The sequence below is a fragment of the Chiloscyllium punctatum genome, chromosome 3, assembly GCF_047496795.1.
Source record: "Chiloscyllium punctatum isolate Juve2018m chromosome 3, sChiPun1.3, whole genome shotgun sequence".
In the NCBI taxonomy this organism is placed as follows: domain Eukaryota; kingdom Metazoa; phylum Chordata; class Chondrichthyes; order Orectolobiformes; family Hemiscylliidae; genus Chiloscyllium; species Chiloscyllium punctatum.
The window spans coordinates 63,390,292-63,417,137 of record NC_092741.1 but is presented as its reverse complement, the minus strand read 5'-3'; the positions used below and the strand labels follow the sequence as shown (position 1 = coordinate 63,417,137).

General features: G+C 41.7%; 1 protein-coding gene across 1 annotated transcript in view; it reads left to right on the top strand.

The window, feature by feature from the left end:
• Nucleotides 1-5,295: 5,295 nt before the first annotated feature.
• LOC140459887 (interleukin-20 receptor subunit alpha-like) overlaps nucleotides 5,296-26,846 on the top strand; it is a 46,871-nt gene continuing 25,320 nt past the window's right edge. Inside the window, exon 1 of the mRNA XM_072554383.1 lies at nucleotides 5,296-5,451. Within this exon, the coding sequence (XP_072410484.1) occupies nucleotides 5,397-5,451 (55 nt within the window). The 5' untranslated portion in view covers nucleotides 5,296-5,396. The remainder of the gene's footprint in view (nucleotides 5,452-26,846) is intronic.

Below are 26,846 nucleotides of genomic sequence, written 5' to 3'. Positions count from 1 at the left end.
CAAATGACGAAAAGCAGTAGACACAGCACCAAACCATGTGGCACACTGCTGGTCACACGCCTCCAGTCTGGAAAGCAACTCTCCACCAGCATCCTCTGACTTCTACCTTCAAGTTAGTTCTGTATCCAAGTGGCAAGCTCCCATGTGTTTTAACCTTGCTAACCAGTCTACCATGACGAACTTTGTCGATATCCTTACTGAAGTCCACAGAGATCACATCCATTGCTCTGTCCTCATCAATCCTCTTCGTTACTTTTTCAAAAAACTGAATAAAGTTAATGAGACACAATTTTCCACACACAAAGCCATGTTGACTATCCCTAATCAGTATTTGCCAAATCAATCCTTGTCCAAATATATGTTAATCCTGTCCCTCAGCATTCCCTCAAACAACTTGCCCACTATTGATGTCAGATTCACCGGTCTATTGGTCCCTGGCTTTTCCTTACCATCTTTCTTAAACAGTGGCACCACTTTCAACAACCTCTAGTCTTCCGGCACTTCACCTGTGACTATCGATTATACAAATATATCAGCAAGAGGCCCAGCAATCACTTCCCGAGCATTCCCCGGAGTTCTAATGTACACCTGATCAGGTCCTGGAGATTTATCCACTTTTATGCCAATGAAGCTACCCGGCACCTCCTCCTCTATATTATGGACATTTTCAAGATGTCGCTAATTATTTCCCCACATTCTATATCTTCCATATCCTTCTCCAGAGTAAACACTGACACAAAATACTTGTTTAGCGTCTCTCCCCATTTCCTGTGGTTACATACAGAGGCAGCCTTGCTGATCTTTAAGTGGCCCTATTCTCTCTCTAGTTACCCTTTTGTCCTTAACGTATTTATAAAATCCCTTTGGATTCTTTTTAGCTCCATTTGCCAAAGCTATCTCATGTCCCCTTTTTGCCCTCCTAATTTCCCTCTTAAGTTTATTCCTACTGTTTTTATATTCCTCTAAGAATTCACTCGATCTCTTTTGTCTATACCTGACATATGATTCCAATTTTCTCTTGACCAAAAACTCAATTTCTCTAGTCATCCAGCATTCCCTCCACCTACTAGCCTTGCCTTTCACCCTAACAGGAACATATTGTCTCTGGGCTCTCATTATCGCATTTTTGAAGGCTTCCCATTTTCCAGCAACCCCTTACCTGTGAACATCCACCCCCAAACAACTTTTGAAAGTTCTTGCCTAATACCGTCAAAATTGGCCTTCCTCCAATTTAGAACTTCAACTTTTAGATCCAGTCTATCTTCTTCCATCACTATTTTAAAAATTAATAAAGTTATAGTCACTGGCCCCAAAATGCTCCCCCAGTGACACCTCAGTCACCTGTCCTGCCTTATTTCCCAAGAATAGATCAAGTTTTGCATCTTCTCTAGTAGGTACATCCACAAACTGAATTAGAAGATTTTCTTGTACACACTTAACAAATTCCTCTCCATCTAAACCCTTAACACTATGGCAGTGTCCGTCTATGTTTGGAAAGTTAAAATCCCCTACCATGATTACCCTATTATTCTTACAGATAACTGAGATCTCCTTACAGATTTGTTTCTCAATTTCCTGCTGACTATTGTGGAGTCTATAGTTCAATCCGAATTAGGTGATCATCTTTTTCTTAGTTCTCAGTTCCACCCAAATAACTTCCCTGGACATAATCCCAGGGATATCCTCCCTAAGTACAGCTGTAATGCTATTCATAGTCAAAAACACCACTATCCCCCCCTCCCACTTTCTATCCTTCCTATAGCATTTGTATCCTGACACATTAAGCTGCCAGTCCTGTCCATCCCTGAGCCACATCTGTATAATTGTTATGATATCTCAGTCCCATGTTCCCAACTATGCCCTGAGTTCATGTGCCTTACCTGTTAGGCCTCTTGTATTGAAATAAATGCAGTTTACTTTTTCAGTCCTACCTCATTATCTGCTTTGTTCCTGCCTGCCCTGACTTTGACTTGTTCCTTTTCCCAACCATACCAGTCTCAGACTGATACCTTTCCTTACTATCTCTCTATGCCAGCCACACCTCCCCACACCTCCTCAACCTTACTAGTTTAAATCCTCCTGAGCAGCTTTAGCAAATCTCCCCGCCAGTATATTAGTCCCCTTCTAATTCTGGTGCAATCTGTCCTTCCTATACAGGTCACTTCTATCTCAGAGAGATTCCAATGATCCCAAAATGTGAATCCTTCTCCCCTGCACAAACTCCTCAGCCACACATTCATCTGCTGTATCCTCCTACTCCTGCCCTCACTAGCTCGTAGCACTGTGACTAATCCAGATATTACTATCCTCAAGGAGCTCCTTTTTAAATTCCTGCCATTTTTCTTCCTATGTCATTGGTTCCAATGTATACAACAACCTCCTGCTGGTCCTACTCCCCTTTGAGAATATTCTGCTTCTGCATTCTCTCCGAGAAATCCTTGATCCTAGCACCAGGGAGGCAATACACCATTCTAATTTCCCACAGTCAGGCACAGAATCGTCTGTTTGTGCCTCAGATCAGGGAGTCCCTATCACAATCAATTGCCTGGAACTTGACATTCCCATCATTACATTCGAGCCAGTGTCTGTACCTAAAACTTGGCTGTCAATGCTACAGTTCTCTGAGAGCCCCTCACCAGTGGGTTTAGTTCAGTTGGCTGAATTGTTGGTTTTCAGTGCAGTGTGAGTTCAATTCCCAGCACCGGTTTAAGGTTATCATGAAGGACTCTCTTTCTCAACCTCTTCCCTCACCTGATTGCCTTCAGGTTAAGTCATCACCAGTTGCTTCTCTCCAATGAGAGCGCAGCTGCTTTGGTCTGGTAAGACTATGGAGCCACAACCAACATCTTCCAAAACTTGTTTGAGACAGGACAGCCATAGGAGACTTCTGCACTACCTGCCTTCCTCCCATACCTTTCCTGGTGGTCACTCATCTACCTGACTGTATCGTGGTTTTTCTCCCTTCCTCCAGTTGCCATCCATCACACTCCCTAGCTCCTGTAAATTCCTCATTGCCTCTAGCTGCCGCTCCAACTGATCCATGTGAGCGGATAGGATTCGCAACCAAACACTCTTCCTGCAGACAGAATGATCAGTGACATGGAAACTCCCTCATCTTCCACATCTGACAGGAAGAATACATTATTAAAGGCTATCATTGCACCTTAAAAATCTACAGACCCAGAAAATAGCACAGTCTTACTGCTCTCAAAAAACAAAGCTCCAGCCTAACTTTGTACTTATGTTTTATATTTTTACTTCTGTGGATGTTGATAGATTTTTCACAGTCAACCCTGCTGAATGACTATTAAACTGGTTGAAGCAACAAAAAGTAAAATATTTAATGCGACAACTGTCACTGAAGAGTCCTGAACAGGGCATGTCTGACATCTTCCCCATGCAGCACAACACAATTTTGATAATATTTTAAGCCTCTCATTTGCATATGCAAGTGACTTGATGTATGACTTACTTCAACCTGAAACCTTAATTCATTTCTCCCTGCACAGGTTCTTTCTTGCCTGCTGGAAGTTTTTATTCTGTTGCTGAGTTGTGCATCTGCTGAAATCTTACCTGGAGACAAATTGACAATGTGCACCACAATGCCACCAGTTCCTATAAATTACTCCAGTGGATTTATGCATCACTAGTCAATTGAATGTGCATGGGCCCATAAAGGAACTTAATGATGTACTGTTCACTGCGGGGGGGGGGGGGAACCTGCACATTGCACATTATTTGCTATATCTACTATTATTCATTTACTTCATGATTCATATATTCAGACCCTATATCACGCTGCATGTCAGAACTCTGTAGTCTCTCACCATTTAGACAATATGCTTCTTCTTTACTCTTGCTGCCGAAATTGACAATTTCAAATGATCTATATTGCACCCCAAAATCTTGACAAGGAACGATTGGACGGACTAGGCTTATACCCACTGGAGCTTGGAAGATTACGAGGTGACTTTTTAAAAATTCACTCATGGGACATGGATGTGACAGGCTGGTAGCAATATATTTCCAGATCAGGAGTGGTGAATGGCGTGGAGAGGTGTTGAGTGAAACATTTAAAAACTTGAGGGATCTTGACATAGCACAACTGAACAAGTTGGCTTAAAAATATTGGGATGTGTCTCTAACTCTAAGCCAAAAGGCCCAGGTTCAAGTCCCACATACCCCAGAGGTGTGCAATAACAATACTGCACAGATTGATTAGAAAACATCTAGATGTAGAGGTGAGGTTTCTTATCATTCTGTTGCCACTGGTTAAAATAATAGGGTCACCCATTGAAAGCAGGGATGAAGGTTGTTTGTTTCCCTCAGAGGGTCATTAGTCTTTGGAACTCTTCCCAAAAAACTCTTCCTGGAAGCAGAATCCTTGAATATTATGAAGACAGAGGTGGATAGTCTCTTGTTAACCAAGAGGATGAAAAGTTATCGGAGTAGAAAGTAATGTGGATTTAAGGTTACAATCATAACTACTAAATAGTTTCAACAGCTCCTTGTTCATATAGGGTCATACAGCACAGAAACAGACCCTTCGGTCCAACCAGTCCATGCCAACTGTAATCCCAAACTAGTCCCACTGCCTGCTCCTGGCCCATATCACTCCAAACCTTTCCTATTCATGTACTAATCCGAAAACCTGTTAAACATTGTAATTGTACCCACATCCACCACTTCCTCAGGAAGTTGATTCAACACAACCACCACCTGTGTAAAACAAAAGCCCCTCTTATCCTTTTTAAACCACTTTTCTCTTACCTTAAAAATGTGCCACCTAGTAATTTACTTGGTTTCTTTACATTTTGAGTCATAAAACAGTGTCCCCTTACATCGAGAAGTCTCTTACCTGGCCAATTGTTCCAGTCACTAGGTGGTGAGCTAAAATCACCAACTACTGTATTATTGTTGACTCCTTTCTAATGTACCTCATCCTACAATCCCTGTTTTACCCCTGGCTTGAGCTGTGCCCTCGCTTTGTCCCAGTTTTTGCTTACTTCTGGAATGCTGTTGTCAGGCGTTGAATGTCACAGTGAGTCCACGGTGAGTCAGGAGGACAAGTAAGACTTAAATCAAACCACCCTTTTGGGTGTTTATGTGTGACAGTTCTTTTTTCGTTTTAACGTCACCCTTGCTGCAGTAACCAGCTCTATCAACATGATTAACTCAGCATCGTGCAGTCAGGGAGACACACCCGCCCCCTGAGTGCCAAGGAGCGCGAGTTTATTTAAATACTTTCTGTTTACACCACGCCTCTGAATTTGGCAACTTTTGCTTTCCGCAGATCGATGGCGATCAGCTCGGCTCCTCTCTGAGACCATCCCCTACAGCAACGAGAAGAAGCGAGTCCTATCGATGATCAGCGACGTTCCTGCACTGGCAATAAAATGCCCCTGACAGCGCTTCTCTTGGTGATCTTTCTGAGTCTTTCCGAAGTTACAGGTGAGGCTGAAATGTTTCCTTCTGTCCGTGTCGGTTTTAATGTTTACCGTATGAGTACAACACATTTGGAAACCGGGATGGGCTTTAACAGAAGTTTATAGTTGCTACGCAACACTCCAAAGGATAATGCTTGAAGGTGTCCTGTATTAGAATAATGATACAGTGGTGACCTTTGCACTTAACTATCCTAGCAGGAAAACGGTTACCCTTTTCTGCTGTTAATATTTTGTGTCAAATTATTAGCACATCTTTGGGTAAGATTTCTTGCAACGCAGCCTTGGTCCAAAGACTAACAACTTCAGCCAAAGTACTTACTTTTTCTCCAATCATTAACTGGGAATGCAATTCAGCAACAGTCTTCATTTCTATTCGGTCTTCAACAAAGTAAAGCAAGGCAGTTCCGAAGCACATTGTCGGTCAATATTATATATTTGGCTACGTAAGGATTGCTGACCAAATGTTTTGTCAAAGAAGAGGCTTTAAGGATTGTTTTAAAAGGAGGATAGAGTGTCTCAGATAAGAATTTCACAGTTCAGGGAATAAACAGTTGAAAACACTGTGGCTGTTTAAAATCAAGGATGCAGAAGAAGCGAGAATTAAGGTCCAGAGCGTTTTCTGTGGCAGGAGTAGGTTCCAGAGAAAAGAAGGGGTCAGACTATGGATAGATTTGAAACCAATCAAGAGAAGTTTCGAATGGAAGTTTTTGCTGGGTTTTGTGTTAATCAGTGAGCACTGGATTGATGCCTTGGACTAGATCTTGTGCCAGTTAGGATGTAGACAGCAAAGTTTTGAGAGGGCTTAGTTTTTGGAAGGTGAGAGATGAAATGCCAGGTGGAAAGTGTAAATTGCAGGAAACCAAGAAATGTTAAATTTAATATAACTTTAAACATTTAACAATAATTACAATCTTTAATGAGCCCAGATTCCCAAATACTGTACTTGCATAATATATTTATTAAAGCTTTACGTCATAGTCTTGTAATATTTTTCCAGATACCCTTTTTGTTCTTTTCAATGCATTTGTACTATTACTTCCATTTGTGTTAGCCTTTTCTTTTAATTTTATGCTGTATCATAAGCAGACTTGGGCCCCATACGAAGAAGGATGTGTTGGCCTGGAAGGGGTTCCAGAAGATGTTTACATGACTGATCCTGGGGATAAAGGGCTTGTCATATGTAATACAGTTGAGGAATCTAGGTCTGTACTTGATGGAGTTTAGAAGGTTGAGGAGGTGATCACATTGAAAATTACAGAATACTGAGAGGCCTGGATGGAGTGGATATGAAGAAGATGTTTCCACTAGTAGTACAGACTAGGAGCCAAGCGCTCAGCCTCAGAGTGAAAGGATGGCCCTTTAGAACTGAGATGAGGCAGAATTTCTTCAACCAGATGGTAGCTAATCTGGGGAACTCATTGCCGCAAAGGGCTATGGATGCCAAGTCATTGACTGTATTTAAGACAGAGATGGATTCTTGATTGGGAAGGGGATTAAGGGTTATATTGAGAAAGTAGGAGAATGGGGTTGAAAAACATATAAGCCGTGCTTGATTGGTGGAGCAGTATCAATGGATCAAATAGCCTGATTCTGCTCATATATTTGATTATATCAGGCATAGGTAACTGAAGCAAACCAGTGGTTTGCCTGTTAGGGTTAGATACTGTTCTGCACCAAATTGTTTGACTGCCTCTCACTCTTTGTAAGTTTACCTGCAATGAATGAGTTTAGAACGATTTTTTGTGATTTTTCATCCTTTCTCTCAATTTTCAAGTGAATAGTTGATCATATTGTGGACACTGTTCAGATGACATGTCATTACTGTCTGATTGTTGACTAATTCTGGCTTGGTATTCACACTAGACCGAACATGATTTGTTCCTTTGTCATTCTAAAGTGTATTGGCCTGGATTTTAAAAGTGGAAACCATAGTGAAACGATTTGTGCTAGCCATTAGTAAACAATAAATTGGACAGCAATTTCTAGTCACCGCCCACGAGCAGTTAAACATGAAACTTTGCTGTCTGAAACAAAAACCGAGCATGCTGGAAATACACAGAATTTTATCAGCATCAGTAGAGAGAGAAACCTTAGCTGTCTTTCTCTCTCATGATAGATACTGCCTGGTCTGCTCAGTATTTCCAGCATTAGAGTCATAGGCATATACAGCATGGAAACAGACTCTCTACTCCAACTTATCCATGCCTACCAAATATCCTAAATTAATCTATTCCCTTTTTCCAGCATTTTAGCCATATCCCTCTAAACCTCCCTATTCATATATCCTTTTGACTGTTGTAATTGCTGTCTTTTAAATGTTGTAATTGTACCAGCCTCCTCCACTTCCTCTGGAGGTCATTCCGTACACTCACCACCCTCGGCAGGTCCCCAAGGCCCCTTTTATATCTTTTCCCTCTCACCTTAAATCTCTGCCCTCTAATTTTGGACTCCCCTACTCTGGGAAAAAGACCTTGACTATTTACCTTATCCATGCCCCTCATAATTTTATAAACCTCCATAAAGTCAACCCTCAACCTCTGACACTCCAGGGAAAATAGCCCCAGCCTACAGCTCAAACCCTCCAACCCTGGCAACATCCTTGTCAATCTTTTCTCTGCACTTTCAAGTTTAACAACATCTTCCCTATCATTCTCAATGTCTATTTCAGAATTGCAGTGTCCAGAGGTTTTATTTTTAAATGTTGCTCTCCAAATTGGCTTTCTCCTGACTATGTAGGAGTGTAAGTGCAACAAATGGCTATAGTGCAGTCTGTGCTGCTGATCGCTAAGTTTTGAGTAGTGTTACAGAAATCTATCCTGATGCATATTAGAAAGATGTTGCCTTTACATCTCTGATTTTCAACTGTTTGTAAAGATTAAAACTCCCCTGCTGCTATCATCTCATTTTTAATTATGTGTTTATGTTTATTCATTCTCCCATGATAGCATATGATTAAAAAACCTGTCTGCAAATCCTGTCAACAATTTCTATGTTTTGTAGTTCCTTAATTCACCCAGAGTGAATCCAATGCCTGTTCATCCTTATTGAAATTCCTTCTTTGTACTGTTGTAGATCTGTCTTTTATCATTACTGCCATTATTTTTCCAATGTCCCTCCCCTTGTATAGATTTTACATGCTCAGATATTACTAGATCTTTAGGCTGTATTTGTGATTTGGCATCACTGGTGTTATTGCTTATATTCAGGACTTATTTTGAGCAAGTCTCCCCACTCTGCCATCGGCTCTCATGATGTTGAGATATTAGATTACTTACAGTGTGGAAACAGGCCCTTCCACACCGACCCTCTGAAGAGCAACCCACCCAGACCCATTTCCCTTTGACTAATGCACTAATTCTACAGGCAATTTAGCATGGCCGATTCACCTAACCTGCAAATCTTTCGACTATGGGAGGAAACCAGAGCACCCAGAGGAAACCCACGCAGACAAGGGGAGAATGTGCAAACTCCACACAGACAGTTGCCTGAGGTGGGAATTGAACCAGGGTCTCTGGCACTGTGAGGTAGCAGTGCTAATCACTGTGCCACCGTGCCTCCATGTTTATTCTTGCAAGAGTCGGCGATGGTCTTCCTGGCGATCGTGGAGGCAATTGTCTGGGCAGCGATTGCGGAGGCTGCATGGTCGGTGGGGTCCAATTTTTTTTTATCACACTTTCTGTTTCTGATGGTCTATACATTTCTACATTAGGCATTTAATATACTCTTACATGGCTCCTGCCTGATTTTTTTCTCAGCTATTATGCACCAGGTTTTTTTAAAAAAAGCATCCTTATCACATTCTTGTAAGATAACCAATGTTCAAATCTGTTATTTTCCTTATCTTCACATTTCTATAATTTATATCCATAATATTAACTTCAACCTTATTGAGTTAAAGTCCTTCCCAGAGGCCTATTTATCCATTTCAGGGTATTGAACTGAATGATCAGCTATGATCGTATTGAATGGTGAAGTCGGCTCCCAGACCAAATGGAATGGCCTGCTTCTGCTCCTTTATTCTATGTTTCAATGTTTTGGCTCAGTCATTCGTCCAGTCTGGTTCACGCATGCTCATCCCAACAACACTGGGTACAGTATCACCTAAAATGGAACCACTGATATCCAACCTGACCTTTTACTTCTCCATCAGTCTATTCTCAATCACCAGATGGAAGGAATTGTCAGCAGCTATAACCTGCTCACTGACACTCGGTTTGGGTTCTGTCAGGGCCACTCAGCTCCTGACCCCATTGTAGCCTTGATTCAAACATGGACAAAAGAGCTGAACGTTAGAGGGGAAGAGTGACTATACTTGACATCAAGATAGCATTTGACCAAGTGTGGCGTAAAGAAGCCCTAACAAAATTAGAGTAAATGGGAATCAGGAGAAAGCAGGTGAAAACTCACTGAAGCTCTTTTGAAAGCACTTTTCAAACTCATGACCATGACCACAACCAGTTAGATGGGTAAAGGCAGAAAGTGCATCACCACCTGCAAAATCCCTTCCAAGTCTCGCATTATCCTGACTTGTAGCAATACTACCATTCCTTCATTGTCAGTGGGTCAAAATCCTAGAACTTCCTTTCTAACGGCACTGTGGGTGTACCTAAAATACATGGACTGTAAAGGCTTAAGAAGCTACTTCTTCACCACTTCATCATGGGCAATTCAGCATCGTTAATGAATACTGGCCTAGCTAGTGATGCCCACAGTCTACAGGCAAATGAAATAAACTTGCATCGGCACTTAGTCAGCTTGCTGCATAATGGGTTGGAGACAAAAAAACTGCAGATGCTGGAATCCAAAGTAGACAAGCAGGAGACTGGAAGAACGCAGCAAGGCAGGCAGCATCAGGAGGTGGAGAAGTCAACATTTTGGATGTAACTCTTTTTCATGACGGGAGAAGGGTGTATGAGGAGCTTCAGATAAAGATGATAGGGGTCAGGGTGGTGACGTGTGGATTAATGAACACAGGTAGAGAGTATGACCTGATTGATCGATGGGAGGAATGAATCCAGTTGGTAGCTAGAAGGAAGGGTCAATGAGAGGAATGGAAGGTAAGGGGAGGGGCTGGGGAGGGAGTCAGGTGATTGGAAGGGAGGTTATTTGAAATTGGAGAACTCAATGTTGAGTCCTCTGGGCTGTAGGCAGCCCAGTCAGCAGTGGTTAGCACTGCTGTCTCACAGCACCAGGGACCTGGGTTTGATTCCATCCTCGGGCAAGTGTCTGTGCGGAGTTTGCACATTCTCCCTATAACTGTGTGGGCTTCCTTCAGGTGCTCCAGTTTCCTCCCACAGTCCAAATGTGTACAAGTTAGGGGGATTGGCCATGCTAAATTTCCTCATAGTGTCCAGGGATGTGCAGGCTCGAGGGTTAGCCATGGAAAATGCAGGGTTACGGAATGAGCCCGAAACGTCGATTCTCCTGTTCCTTGGATGCTGCCTGACCTCCTGCGCTTTTCCAGCAACACATTTTCAGCTCCATTCCCTCTGCCCAGGAGTCAGCACAATTCAGTCCTGTGCAGTCCTGTCTCAAAGACTCTGAACTGGAATGACTCATTCACAAAGGCTAGAGTTGATTAATTGATTGAAAACAAGGTGCAGGGTTACTGGGAAAGGGCAGGAGAATGGCGTCAAGTCATGATGTTCATTCAGAGAGTCAGTGGAGACATGATGGGCCTCCTGTTGCACTGTAACAATTCTGTGATTCTGTGACTCAAAACATATTCCACAGGGTAGCTGTGTGCAGGAAACTTTCACTGTTCACAAGATTATACATTCAGGCATCCTGACACAGTGCCTATGCAGTTGTTACCTTTGCTATTTTTGTTTTTTTATTCATGTAGCAGTTAACTATTCATCTTTATTCAGTGCTAACAGAATCATTTTTAATATTAAATTTGACACAGCATTACTTAATTTTTTGGACTAATCTTATAACAATTTGTTAGTTTTTGTTTTTGCCTATCTGTGCGCATTAAAACCACAACTACAGGGTACTAATTGTTGTTCAGTAAAAGCAGGCTGATATGGTCAATATTTAACTGCTGGTTGGTCAGATAACTTTGGGACTGAAAGTATTTTAACCTGATCTATTGCTGGAGAATTCATTTATATATTCCAAATTGCTATCTGGTTTCAACTTTAAACTAATGTCAGTCATACCAGTAGAGAACTGAAGTATGAAGAGCAACATGTTTACATGTGTGCCAAATATTTTTAATAGCGGGATGTATGTTAAATTCTGGATCGCTGATTAGAATATAAACAGTTTGTCTTTTCACTGACAACAGAGCACCAATGGCTACATATTTTATATAAAGGTACATGCAACAACCTGAGAACATGACAGATCGACAGATCTTTGCTCTATTTCTCTCCTCAATATTTATCTCTGCATTATATTTATTCTGAAAATCAAATTTATTCTTAAAAGCAATTTTGTTTCTGCTGCTATTGAACAAACATGATTGGGCATGTCAAAAATACTAAAAAAAGTTCTGGAATAATGGAATTTATTTCAAATTATTTTTGCATTTTCCTTTTCAAACCAAATAGTTTTGGGGTTTCTCTGGAACTAATTTAAACTTTCTTCTATACTCAAGCCTACCTTATACCTATAATGCTGTTTCTGCAGCTCTAACGGCAAACAAAGATCTTTAATGCTTTAACCACAATTATTCTATATTTGACACCACATTTACTGTAGCATTATTTTATCTAGTAGCTACTGACAGTAATGACATAAACTGTATCAGTGAAAATTTGCATCATCTACACATCAAAAATAATTCATTAAGCATAGAGCATCTTAGGATGACCTGAGTTCATGAAAATTGCTATGTAAATGCAAGTTATCAATCAACTCCAGCCTCCCCATTACTTTTGACCCACTCCAATTTGCCAACGGACCAACAGATCCACGTCAGATGCCATGTCACTTGCCCTTCATTCCTCCATAGAACATCTTGACACCAAGAACAGCTACGTAAGAATTCTACTCATTGACTACAGTTCAGCCTTCAACACTATTATCCCGTCAAGATTGATTACTAAACTTAGTGATCCCGGACTAAGCCACACTTTCTGCAACTGGATCCTCAGTTTCCTGACCCACAGGCCACAATCAATGAAGGCTGGGGGCAATATTTCATCCTCGCTAACAATCAACACTGGAGCCTCCCAGTGATGCATACTCAGCCCCCTACTATACTCACTGTACACCCATGACTGCATCGCCAAATATCAGATTAATGCCATTTATAAGTTTGTCGATGACACCACAATAGTCGATTGAATCTCAAATGGCGATGAAACAGATTACAGACTGGATGTGGAAGACCTGGAAAAATGGTGCACTGAGAACAACCTAGCTCTCAATGCCGGCAAAACCAAGGAACTCATTATTGACTTTCAGCGGATTTTATTCATGCCCCCCATATTGACAGCACAGAGGTGGAACAAGTGGAGAGTGTCAAGCTCCTGGGAGTGGTCATCTACAACAAGCTTCTTGGACTCTTCATGTGGACGCACTGGTTACAAAAGTCCAACAACGTCTCTTCTGCCTCAGGCAGCTGAGAAAATTTGGCATGATGGCGAAAACCCTTGCCAACTTTTATAGGTGTGCCATCGAGAGCATTCTGTCCGAATGTATCACGACCTGGTATGGCACCTGCATCATTCGAGATCGGAGACGGTTACAGAGAGTGGTGAACTCGGCCCAGACAATCACAAAGACCAACTTCCCATCTATTGAATCCATCTACCAGGCCCGCTGTCAAGTAAAGGCCACCAGCATTCTCAAAGATCCATCCCATCCTGGCAATGTTTTTCTACAACCTCTACCACTGGGGAGAAGGTGCAGAAGCCTGAACACAGGCACCAGCCAGTTTTGAAACATTTTCTACCGTACTGTTGTTAGAATACTGAATGGACTCGCAAACTCCTAATATTCGATTGTATGTGTGTTTTTGTTTTTGTTATTTACTCATCTATGCTACTTAACTCTGTGATCTGCCTGTATCGCTTGCATGACAAAGCTTTTCACTGTGCTGCAGTACACATAATAAGTTCAATTCAATTCAATTCAATTCAATTTATTAATGTTTATTTACTTGCTCATGAGAATGGAATGATAACTCATCATCAGTCTACAGTCCTTGGTTGGCCAGCCCTTATGATTAGAGTTGAAGTTAACGTTATAGAATGATGTCAAACAGGTTTATCAGAAGAAACAAAAGTCAACATTGAAGCAATGAATGGAATGCAAGTAAAATCTGAGTAACAAAGCAGTTATAAAGCAACAAAACATACTTTGAGATCAAACACTTCAAAAATGTTGCAGAACCAGCTCATAGTGACTAAAAATGATATCAATAAGCACATTTTAAATAGCAATGCAGGGTTGCTGATTGCAACAACCAGCAGTGCTACAGAGGGGAGTAAATCAGCAGTCTGTTCCACAAAGATTTTGATCTCAGTCTTGTTTGGAGATCGTTCTCCATAACTGCTATCAACTGGAGAATGGAAACATTGGCAGAGGCACAAGGAGAAGCAATGAGTTTTTGTACTTTCTCAGCCTCATTCACAATGCGGAAAATATATACATGGCAACATTTTTTATTCATTCACAGGTTGTGGGTGTCTCAGGCTGGACCAGCATTTACTGCTTATCCCCAGTTGCCGTTGAGAAGGTGGTGGTGAGCTGCTATATAGAGCCATTGCAGACTTATTGGTGTAGGCAGGCCCATATTGCCATTAGAGAGGAAGTTCCAGGGTTTTAAGAGTGATGTGAGAGGAATAGTGATTTTATTTATTCATTCATGGGTTGTGGGCATCACTGACCAGCATTTATTGCACATCCTTAATAGCCCAGAGGGCAATTAAAAGTCAAGCACATTGCTGTGAATGTAGGCCAGACCTCGAAAGGAAGGCAGTTTCCTTCCCTCAAGAATTAGATGGGCTTTTCCAACAATCAGCAATAGATTCATGGTCATCATCAGACTCCACTTTTTTTCAAATTCAAATTTCATCAATTGCTGTGTGGGATATGGATCAGGGTCTTCAGAATATTACCTTGGTCTCTGGGTCAACAATACCACTAACCCAATGCCTCCCCAATGTCTTTCAAAGTCAGGACATGCAGGTGGTGGTGCCCTCATGCATCTACTGCTTTGTGTTGAATGCTGTGAATCTTCTTATGTGTTGTTGGAGCTGCACTCATCCAGGCAAGTGGGGACCATTCCATTACATTCCTGACTTGTGCCCTGTAGGTAGTGGACAGGCTTTGAGAAGTTGAACATTGTGCAGTCATCAGCAAACATTCCACCTTATGATGGAAGGAAAGGTCATTGATGAAGCAGGCAAAGATGGTCGGCCCTAGGACACTACTCTGAGGAACTGAGGCCTCTTTGATGCAGATATAATGTCTCTGCCTCTAAGCCAGAACACCTGGGTTCAAGTCCCACCTAACCCAGAGGTGTGTTTTAAGATTATCTATCTTGAATTCCAACTGAGATGACTGGCCTCCAATAAACCCAACCGTTTCCAATTGTGCCTATAATACTCCACACAGTCAACAATTTTGCCCATGATTCTGTAGACTCCAGTTTTCTTAGAGCTCCTTAAAGTCACACCTCGTCAAACATTGCATTGATATCAAAGGCTGTCACTCTCACCTCAGCTCTGCAATTCAGCTGCTTTGTCCATTGAGTTGTACAACACAGAATTCGACTCTTCAGTCAAATCATTCCATGCCGAACATAATCCCAAACTAAACTAGTCCCACCTGCCTGTTCCTTGCCCATATCCCTCCTCTTCATGTGCTTATCCAAATATCTTCCAAACTTTGTAGTTGTATCCACATCCGCCACTTCCTCAGGAAGTTTATTCCACTCACAAACCATCCTCTGCGTAAACAAAATGCCCCTCATGTCTTTCCTAAATCTCTCTCGTCTTGCCTTAAAAATGTGCCCCCTAGTTTTGCTTTGCCCCAAACTAGCGAAAAGACAATGACCATTAACTCTATCTATATCCTTCATTATTTTATAAACTTCTAAAAAGTCGCCTCTCAACCTCCTACACTCCAATGTGATAAAAATCCCAGTCTATCCAGTCTTTCTTTACACCTCAAATCTTACATATCTAGCCACATCCTGGTAAATCTCTTCTGAACCCTCTCCAGCTTAATAATATCCTTCCTATAACTGATCAGAACTGGACACAGTATTCCAGAAGAGGCCTCACCAATGTTCTGTACAACCTTAACATGGCTTCTCAACTCCTATACTCAAAGAACTGAACATTTTTAACCACCCTATCTAACCACGCAAAGTTCAAGGAATTATGTTCCTGTACCTCCAGGTCCCTCTGTTCTACAATATTACCCAAGGTCCTACCATTAATTGTATAAGCCCTACCCTTGTTTTATGTACCAAAATGCAGTGTATGAACCAAGGCTGTAATGAGGTCAGGATCCGAGTGGCCCTGGCGGAACCCAAACTGGGCGCAGTGAGCAGGTTATTGCTGAGCAGGTGCAACAGGTAGACTGTTGATGACACTTCCACCACTTTACTAATGATTGAGAGTATTCTGGATTAGTGGTGCTGGAGGGGCACAGCAGTTCAGGCAGCATCCAATGAGCAGCGAAATCGACGTTTTGGGCAAAAGCTCTTCATCAGGAATAAAGGCAGTGAGCCTGAAGCGTGGAGAGATAAGCTAGAGGAGGGTGGGGGTGGGGAGAGAGGAGCATAGAGTACAATGGGTGAGTGGGGGAGGAGATGAAGGTGATAGGTCAGGGAGGGGAGGGTGGAGTGGATAGGTGGAAAAGGAGATAGACAGGTAGGACAAGTCCGGACAAGTCAAGGGGACAGTGCTGAACTGGAAGGTTGAAACTAGGATGAGGTGGGGGAAGGGGAAATGAGGAAGCTGTTGAAGTCCACATTGATGCCCTGGGGTTGAAGTGTTCCAAGGTGGAAGATGAGGCGTTCTTCCTCCAGGCATCTGGTGGTGAGGGAGCGGCGGTGAAGGAGGCCCAGGACCTCCATGTCCTCGGCAGAGTGGGAGGGGGAATTGAAATGTTGGGCCACGGGGCGGTTTGGTTGATTGGTGCGGGTGTCTCGGAGATGTTCCCTAAAGCGCTCTGCTAGGAGGCACCCAGTCTCCCCAATGTAGAGGAGACCGCATCGGGAGCAACGGGTACAATAAATGATATTAGTGGATGTGCAGGTGAAACTTTGATGGATGTGGAAGGCTTCTTTAGGGCCTTGGATAGAGGTGAGGGAGGAGGTGTGGGCACAGGTTTTACAGTTCCTGCAGTGGCAGGGGAAAGTGCCAGAATGGGAGGGTGGGTCGTAGTGGGGTGTGGACCTGCCCAGGTAGTCACAGAGGGAACGGTCTTTGCGGAAGGCGGAAAGGGGTGGGGAGGGAAATATATCCCTGTTGGTGGGGTCTTTTTGGAGGTGGTGGAAATGTCAGCGGATGATTTGGTTTATGCAAAGATTTGTAGGGTGGAAGGTGAGCACCAGGGGCGTTCTGTCCTTGTTACGGAGGGCGGAGGTGCGGGATGTGGACGAGATTGAGAGTAGACTGATGGTGTAGTAATTGGCCAGATTAGATTTGTCCTGTTTTTAATGTACATACCTAGGAAATATTCCACATGACCAGGTAGATGCCAGGGTTGTTGCTGTCCTGAAACAACCTGGCTATGGGTGTGGTGAGTTCTGGAGAGCATGTCTTCAGTACTAAAGACAGAATGTTATCATCCCATAGCCTTTGCAATATTCAGTATCTCCAGCCATTTGTTTATATCACATGGAGTGAATCAAATTGGCTAGTGACTGGAATTTGTATTGCTGGAGACTCAGGAGAAGGCTGAGATGGATCATTTACTCAGCACTTCTGGTAAACGATGTTTGAAAATGCCTCAGCCTCATCTTTTGCATTGCTGTTCTGGGTTCCCCATTATTTGAGGATGGGGATATTGTGCTGTGTCCTCCTCCAGCAATTGTCTGCAACTACTCAGAACTGGATCTAACAAGACTACAGAGCTTACATCTGATATGCTGATTATGGAATCCCTTAGCCTTATCTTATCACTTGTTGATTATGTGGTTTGGTCACATATAATTCTGATAACATAACAAGATAATATTGTTCATCATTATTTTTCTGTAATATGTATTTGCATCAATCATTTTATACTGCAAATCAGCCTAGATGACTTTACATCATCGCACATTAATTGATTGAGGTATTAGACTTCCCCATTTCTCATTACACATACATGTTTTACTCAATCTGTAAACTGGTGCATGGAATGAGGTAAGCAACAGGAGCTGTGCTGCCATGAAGAAGCAGAGAGTTGAAGGCCCATGTGGAACAAATGTCAAAGAAATTGAACAAATAGAATGAAATGTGATGCTGGTTTCAAGCTAAAACTTGTAATATTTGGGAAGAATGCTGTAACTGTGTTGTGTAAATAACTGCTGCAGCAAAGGAATGCAGTGTAAATTGGAAACTAGTGCAAGAATGGAAAAAGGAGGAATCCTCCCTGAAGAAGATGCTCAAAACCAAATGCATAATAAGCACAGGCAACAGTCCTGGCCTCATCCTGAACAGCATGTATTGGATTAAGTACTTGGGAATGGACAGAATTTCTTGAGGATTGCAATGAGTGGCATATGCACTTTAATGGGTCAAATCAAAGTGTTAGTCCAGAAAGAATTTCACAGCCGTAGGTGATTCATGTAACTGCTTTAAGATAAAGAAATAACTTGTGTTACAAGAGATAACTGAGAGATCTCGAGGTGAAAATGACCAGTTTCCAACAATTCATTATCAGACGGCAGCAAAACCATAAGGACCAAATAGGCCACCTCAGCAGCATGGATGAAACACAGTGAGTTTTGATAAGCTCAGCAACTAAACTCTGGAGTAGAAAGGTTAGGAAGTAATTCTAGTGAAAGTGACAGGGTATGAGAATGCAAGTTTCATGGTGGTACCAGCCTGCATAGCCAAGGAAATTAAATCGAAGCGAGTGCTAATTTTCACAGGTAAAGCCCATGCTGTAAATCAAGTTCTCTGAAGGAACTTTTCTGCATGTCCCTGAAAACCATTGGACGAATGAGAATTAAGTAAATTAGTGGATTGTTAATATGTGGCATCTCGATGACTTACTCAAAGCAAGCAGTTTAACATTGTGGAACATGTTTAGATTCCGTATGATTAATGATTGCAGTTCTACCACAGGTCTCACATCCAAGTTCAACCTTTGGATGTGTGCCTCATCAACCTATTTGGGGATTGTGTTCTTGCCAAATTGAATAGGTGGATATTTGATGAAAAATAAAAACTTTCATGAAGAATGGAAAAATATGCTCAGTCTCATTTGGTGTTTTATGTGATTATGTCCAAGAAATCATGTGATGCTATTCATGCATAAACTGTAATTTGATCATTCAAAATTGTGGAATATCCCAATTCAATCAATAGACAGGAAGCTGATTATTTTTTAAGGAGGGAGATTCTGAAATTGGAAGTACAGACCCTGATCTACAGTGGAATCACATATCCAATGTGATTCAGCATGAATTCAGGAAGCTTTTTAAAAACATTATGATTATGGTGAAGAGTAATTCATGACACATGTTATATCGATTTAGTCTTATTTATTTGAGCTGAATTGAATTATTTCAAATCTCAAAATGACAACCACCTACAACTCAAGCAGTTCAAGTTTTATAAGACAACCCACTCTTTTTGAAACAATTTTTGAGACCTTGAAAATCGACTTTTGCACCATTGCCGACAGTAATACCAGTAATTAAAGAAAGTAAGCATTCTAAACGTCAAAAGGCTTTTACTGATCATGCAGGATGCGGAAGATTTACATAAGAAGTCATTTGTTAGTCAATCCATAGAGCAATAACTGGTTTCTCTACATACCATAATCCACTGATGAACCATGCTCATTCCCACAAGAGTATTGGTATTAAGTGTTCTTTGAATATAAAGTTTTTTTTTCTAGAAGAATAGGAGCAGAGAAGTTCTTCTGTGTCCTGTGCAGTGTTTATCCCTCCAGCAATGTCATTACTGTAACCAGGTCTCCCTGCTATACGACGGAGGTTGTGAAATTTGAAAGAGTTCAGAAACGATCAGCAAGATTGTTACCAGGGTTGAAGGGTTTGAGCTACAGGGAGGGGCTGAAAACACTGGGGCTATTTTCCCTGGTGTGTTAGAGGTTTATACAATCATGAGGGGCATGGATAGGGTAAATAGGCAAGGTCTTTTCTTTGGGGTAGGGGAGTCCAAAACCAGAGGGCATAGGTTACAGGTGAGAGGGGAAAGATTTAAAAGGGATCTGAGGAGCAACCTTTTCACACAGAGGGTGGTGTGTGTATGGACTGAGCTGCCAGAAGAAGTGGAGGCTGGTACAATTACAACATTTAAAAGGCACTGGTTTGATGTTTGAATCGGAAGAATTTAGAGGGATATGGGCCAAACGCTGGCAAATCTGCCTAAATTAATTTAGGATATCTGGTCAGCATGGACGAGTTAGACCGAAAGGTCTGTTTCTGTGCTGTATATATCTTTGACTCTATGACTCTATGACCTAGTCATTAATTCTATTGCAATCTATTCTTGCTATTTGCAAGACCTTGCTAAGTACTAATTATCTCCCATGCTTTCCCACAAATCAAAAAATGTCTAAACTTCAAAAATTAGGTGCGAAGGGCTTTGAGATATTGTGAAACATAGAATTGTAGAATCCCTACAGTATGGAAACAGGCCCTTTGGCCGAACGAGTCCACACCAACCCTCTGAAGAGTAGTTCACCCAAACCCTTTCCCCTACCCTATTATCCTATATTTACCCATGACTAATGAACCTAACCTACACATCCCTGAACACTATGGGCAATTTAACATGGCCAATTCACCTCACCTGCACATCTATATACATGCAAGTTTTGGGGCTATGAAGTGTTTTCAGATGCTCCAAGGATGTGAAAGGTATTATATAGATGCAGGTTCCTATTTCCAATTACAATTTCTCCAAGTCTATCTGTTCTCCAACTACCACTAGGTTTAAACGTATTTGCTTTTTACATGGGATACTGAATGCTGACAAAGTGTAGGTGTATCAGAGCAGATATTCTTGTAATAGGCTTGAGTATTTTGAATTTCCTTGTCATAATACATAATGGATCTTTTAACTAGTTCTTTCATGGGATTTGAACATCACTGGAAAAGCCAGCATTTGCTATTTATCCCCAACTGTGCTTGAGAACGTGGTGGTGATCACGCAAAGTAGATCATGTATTGAAACAGACCTCCACCAAGTTGAGATCCATTTATTCAAATTGGCTGGAACTCAGAAAGTCTTTGTTACTTGCGTGCAATAACATGTTCACTTCTTATCCATGCAGTGTGCCCGGGTAATCCTATGCCATTAAGAGATTAGTGCAGGAAGTTTAAACACTATTTTAGGCACTGAGAAATGGGTCAGAAAAATACGTGGATGAGCGATAAGCCAGTAGATCGGAAAGGAGCCTCCTCTGTAGCCATAATATGCTGTGGGAGGGGCTGAGTATTAGAGAGTTGGACGGCACCCTCCCACTGAGTCCCACCCTGTGGAATTGCAAATCAGTCTGGCAGCTCCAACAGTCTGGGCAGTGCCAGAGTGCAATAACAGGCACTTTTGGGATGGTGGGCCTGCTCATGAAGGAGACAAAAACACTGCAGATGCTGGATTCCAAGGTAAAATGGCAGGCGGCTGGAAGAACTCAGCAAGCCAGGTAGCATCAGGAAATGGTGAAGTCAATGTTTCGGGTGTAACCCTTCGTCAGGACTGGGGATGGATGTAAGGGGAGCTGCAGATAAAGGGGGTGGCGGGGGCAGGGTGGTGAGGTGGGGATAGGTGAAGACAGGTAGAGGGTACATTCTGGTTGGTCGATGGGAGGAATGAATCTGGTTGGTGGCTAGAAGGAAGGGCTGATGAGAGGAATAGAAGTAAATTTGTTTATATCACAAGAAGACTTCAGTATAAGAGTAAAGATTCTGAATTATATCGAAACTTGGTGACATGCACCTAGAGTATTGCTTGTAGGTTTGGTCACCTTACCTAAGGAAGAACATTCTTTCCATAGACCATGTGCTGTGGACAATCACCAGACTGATTACTCAGATAGTGGCACTGTCTTTTGAGAGTTCAACACGACTGGGCCTGAATTCTCTGGAGTCTTAAATAATGAAGAGTAGTCTCATCATAACTTACAAACTTCCTAAAGAGAGAGAATGCTGAAAGATTATTTCTTCTGATTGGGGTGGAGGGATGGTCTAGGACTAGATAGTATAGTCTCAGAATAAGGAATGGCCCATTTAGGATTGAGATGAGGAGAGATCTTTCCACTCAGAACCTTTAGAATTCTCTAGCCCAGAAGATTATGTAAGCTTAATCTTGGGCATCCTAAAGATGGGTATTGATAAATATTTGGATACTAATGCAATCAAAGGTATGGGGATAGCATAGGAATTTGGCACTGATGTAATGATCAGTCATGATCTAAAATGTTGGAGCAAGCTCAAGGCCTCAATGGCCTACTTGTGCTCCTCTGATCCTACAAGTAGAGATGTTTTGCTGCAGTTGCATAGAGTTTCACTGAGACCATAGCCAGACTAGTGTGTCAGAGTTTCTGTTTCCTTATTTCAGAATGTACTTGATTGCATTAGATGCAGTTTAGATAAGGTTGCCTCAACTGATCCTTCTGATGGTGACAGGGAATTTATCTCATGAGGAGACATTGGGCATTGGAGCTTTGAAGAATAAGAAGTGATCTTATTAAAACCTATAAGATCCTGAGGAGACTTGACGGTATTGATGGCAAATGCGGAAGAACTAAGGGACACAGTTTGAAAAGAAGAGTCTCCCACTTAGAATGGAGTTGAGGAGAAATTATTTTCCTTCAAAGGTTTGTGAGTCTGTGGAGCTCTCTTCCCTGGAGATGGGTGCAGGTTGGGTCATTGAATATTTTTAGGGCAGAGGTAGACAGATCATTGACTAACAAAAGAGTCAAAGAGTATCAGGATCAAGCAAGAAAGTGGAGTTCAAACCACAATCAGATCACGCAAGTTTTATCAAATGGCAGAACAGGTTCGAGGTGCCAAAAGGCCTATCTGTGTTCCTCAATTGTACATTGATACAATTAGATACAATGCATAGTAATTAAACTGATCATGTGACTGTGGAAGGGTGGAGTTGATGTTTGGTTTTGAATAACCATTGGCTGGCTCAGTGAGTAAGATTCCAAGACTGAGCTGAATGCCTGAGGGGGGTATCAGAAGAATGTCACTGTACTCAAATGCATTGTATATGTGATGATATTTTGTTCAACTCCTTTCAAATAATAATAAACAATACATTCTCAGAGATGTCAGAGAGGATTAATATGACGTATGCTGATATTGTTTTGTTAAACTACATGAGGTGGTTTAATGGGTATAAAAGCAAGATCAATTCTTTGGATAGTTTCCTTTTTAAAAAACTTTACTTCATTATCATAGAACCCCTACTGTGTGAAAACAGCCTACTTGGTCCATTGAGTCTACACCGACCCTCTGAAGAATGTCTCACCCACACCTACATTTCCTGTCACTAATACACCTAGCCTTTACATCCTGAACACTATGTGGTGGGCAAGTTAGCATGGCCAATCCACCTAACGTGCACATCTTTAGACTGTGGGAGGAAACTGGAGCACCCAGAGGAAACCCACATAGACACGGGGAGAATGTGCAAACTCCACATGGATAGTTGCCTGAGGGTGGAATTGAACCTAGGTCCCCTGATGCTGGAAGGCAGCAGTATTAGCCACTATGCCACCCCAAATTATTATGCACCTAACCAGTATTCCCCCAAAACAGAGTACTGAGATAACAAATCAGCTATAATGATGTTGAATGCTAGAGCAGGTTTGATGGATGGAATGCCCTACTCCTGCTCCTATTTTCAGTGTTTCTGTTTTTCTGTCCCTGCATAGTGTTCTTCTGGGCCTTTGCATTCTGTCAAAAGTCAAATGCCAGAAGCACCTCCCACCCTTCTCCAAATGACCATCTGCAAATTGTGTGATCATTGATTCACTGGAATCCTACTTGACACTACTCAGGGTAATCTTAAATATACCCCTGTCCCTTTTAAAAACAAAAGCACATCAAATCACAGATTGTCATTAAACACTGAATTCCAGATTTTAAAAAAAAAATTCAAATTCCACAATCTGCCATAGCAGGATTTGAACCTGGATCCACAAAACCTGAGTTGCTGGATCAATAGTCTAGAAATAATACCATTCAGCCTTTGCCTAGACAACAGCGCTATAAATATTAACTGCATTGCCCTCATTAACACTTCTTCTACACCTTTAGAAAATTCCAACAAGTTGGTTAAACATAACTTGCCCTGAAGAGATCCATGCTGGCTTTCTTTAATTAACCTGTAATTTTTGAACAGTTTTTCAATTGGGTCCAAAATCACATTTTCTCGAAATTTCTCCACCATTGCAGTTTAACTGATTGACCAAAAATTGCTGGACTTAAGTTTACAGTCGTTTTAAGCAAGGCTATAACAACTGCAATTCCCCAGTCCTCTGGCACCAGTCCTGAGTCTAAGGAGGACTGGAAATTCTCACACTGACTTCCTTGAATATCATGGGATGTATTTAATCTAGTCCTGGTATCAATTCACCATAAGATGGGGAAATGATGGCAGAGAGATGTTATCACTGTACTATTAATTGAGAGACAACTGGTAATATTCCAGGCACATGGGTTCAAATCCCACCACTGAATTTAAATTTTATTAAAGAAAATTCTAGAACTAAGAGCCTAACAATGACCATGGGTCAATTGTCATGAAAGAAAACCTCTGGTTCATTAATGCCCTTTAGGGAAGGAAACTGCCATCCTTACCTGGCCTGCTCTACATGTGACTCCAGACCCACAGGAATATAGTTGACTTTTAACTGCCCTCTTGGCAATTAGGGATGAGCAATAAATACTGGCCTCGCCAGTAATGCTGTCATCCCATTAGTTAATTTTTTAAAAAGTACAGATTGGCTATGCGATATATCATCCTTTCCAATTTAAAATCCTTCAAGTGTCAGAATTATCTCCTTTATCTCTTTAGCCTGAGTAGCATCTTCCTCCTTGATAGTCAGATACAACTTCATTTAAAACTTCAGCTATACCGCCTGCCTCCAAGTGTAAATCTCAGTTTTCAGCCCTGCTCCTCCTATTACCAATCTTCTACTATCGAAATGCCTTTAGATTACTTTAATATTCCCTTTTATGTTAACTGCCTCCTTGCTTCTCTTACTTGTTTTGTCACCTTTTCTCTGAATCCTCTATATTCAGCCTTGTTCTCAATTATATTCTTTCACATTTCTGTCACATGCAGAAAAATAAAACAAAGAACTGTGACAATCTGATAAAGAGTCACTAGACTCAACGTTAACTCCACTTTCTCCCACACCTGCTGAGTTTCACTAGCAATTTCTGTATCTGCCTTACAAATACTATTTCTTTTTTATGTTAATTTTTTCCTCTCTTTTATCAGCGAGTGTGTGATTTTGTCTGTCCTACCCTTGATTTTGAGGGAACACTTTTTGACTGTGTCTGACATCCCACTTCTTGTCCCACACTGCCTTTTACACGACTGCTATTCCAGTCTAAATTCAATTCCTTAAAGTTATCTATCGTAACTGCCCTATAATTTGCAGCTCTCCGTAAATTCCTTGAAAATCTCTCCCTCAAATCCTTCCCACCATCATTGGCCCATATTAAGCCACACTGAATGATGTAATGAGACCATTTTTGCTCTTTAGCCACAGCCAAAATAATCCTATCCTTGAGCCCTCAGGACTTCCTGTATCTCCAGCATTGCAATGCACTCTTTACTAGCATTAGCCTCCCCTTTTCATCCTTTCCTATCTTCCCTGATCACCTTGCATACCCAGTTCCTGCCCTATTTGATCCAGGTCTTATGAATTCATGAGCATAAAAACAAGGAACAAGAGTAGGCCACCCAGCTCTTTGAGCCTCCTCCACCATGCAGTAAGACCATGGTTGATCCGATTGTAGCTTCAGCTTTACATTCATGCATATCCCTAATGATCTTCATCCCACAATGTTATGTTTCTACATAATACTCTGCACCTGTAATCCCCCAATTTTACTTGCCACATCCTGTGCATTCACCTACATTCACATTAACCCTGGCCTACATTTTATTACTTTCTCCCTTACTCTGACTTTACTATTCCTAATGCTGTGCTATCTATTTCTCCCAGTGTTCTTCACACCTTGATACTCTGCTATTGTTTCCTGGCTGCTACACACCTACTGAATTAATTTAAACTAGCTCCTACACCGTTAGCAAAATGGAACTTGCAAGGAGCTCAGTGTCAACTCCAATCAGGATCAAGCCATTCAGCTTGTGCAGGCCCAACTTCCTTCAGAGTTGGTCCCAATATCCCAAGAACCACTCCAAAGCCATCATTCCTGCACCATATTTCCAGCCACACATTCATTTGGCATATGCTCCCTTTTTTTATTTACTTGCACGTTTTACTGGCAACAATCCACAGATTTGTGATGTCTTGCTAGCTAGTTTCCTACTTAGACAATTGAATCCTAATTGCTGAACCCCATCTATCTTTCTGCCTTGATCATTCATGTCAAAGTGGACCATGACTGCAAGCTGTTCATTTTTTTCCCCTCAATGTGCCCTGCAGCCTCTCAGTTACATCTTTGATCCTGGCATCAGGGAGGCAATGCACAGCCTGTATTTACATCTCTGGCTGCAGAAATACCTTTTTGCTCTCTAACTATTGAATCACTACCACTGTGGCTTTTTCAGCCTTCCTTGTAATTCTATCTCCATGGACTTCACTCAAGCTGCACTTCCCAGATCACTGTCCTCAGTGTTCAGAACTGAATGCTGATTGAAGAGTGGGATGTATTCAAGGCTCCTGCACTACTTGCCTTTTTAACTGCTAAGTGTTCGCCTAACCCCCTCTCCCTTCATTCATTTAAGATGTGGAGTGACTGATTCGATCAACATGCATTCCACATAGCTCTTAGCTCCACAGATGCACAATAATGATGTCAGCTGGTACTCAAACAATTGCAACTGATGCCGCTTCTTCCAGAAATGGTTATCCGGGAGACGGAACTGGTCCTGAAGTTCCCACATTACGCAGGATGCATACTATCAAGGTTGGAGCAGCCCTGACTTTTATGTATTTTTCAGTTAAGCTTATTATCGCTAATAGATGTTACAAACGCAAATAAACCTTGTTCACCAATGTTGATAAAAAAATATTGATAACAGTTAACCCACCGTA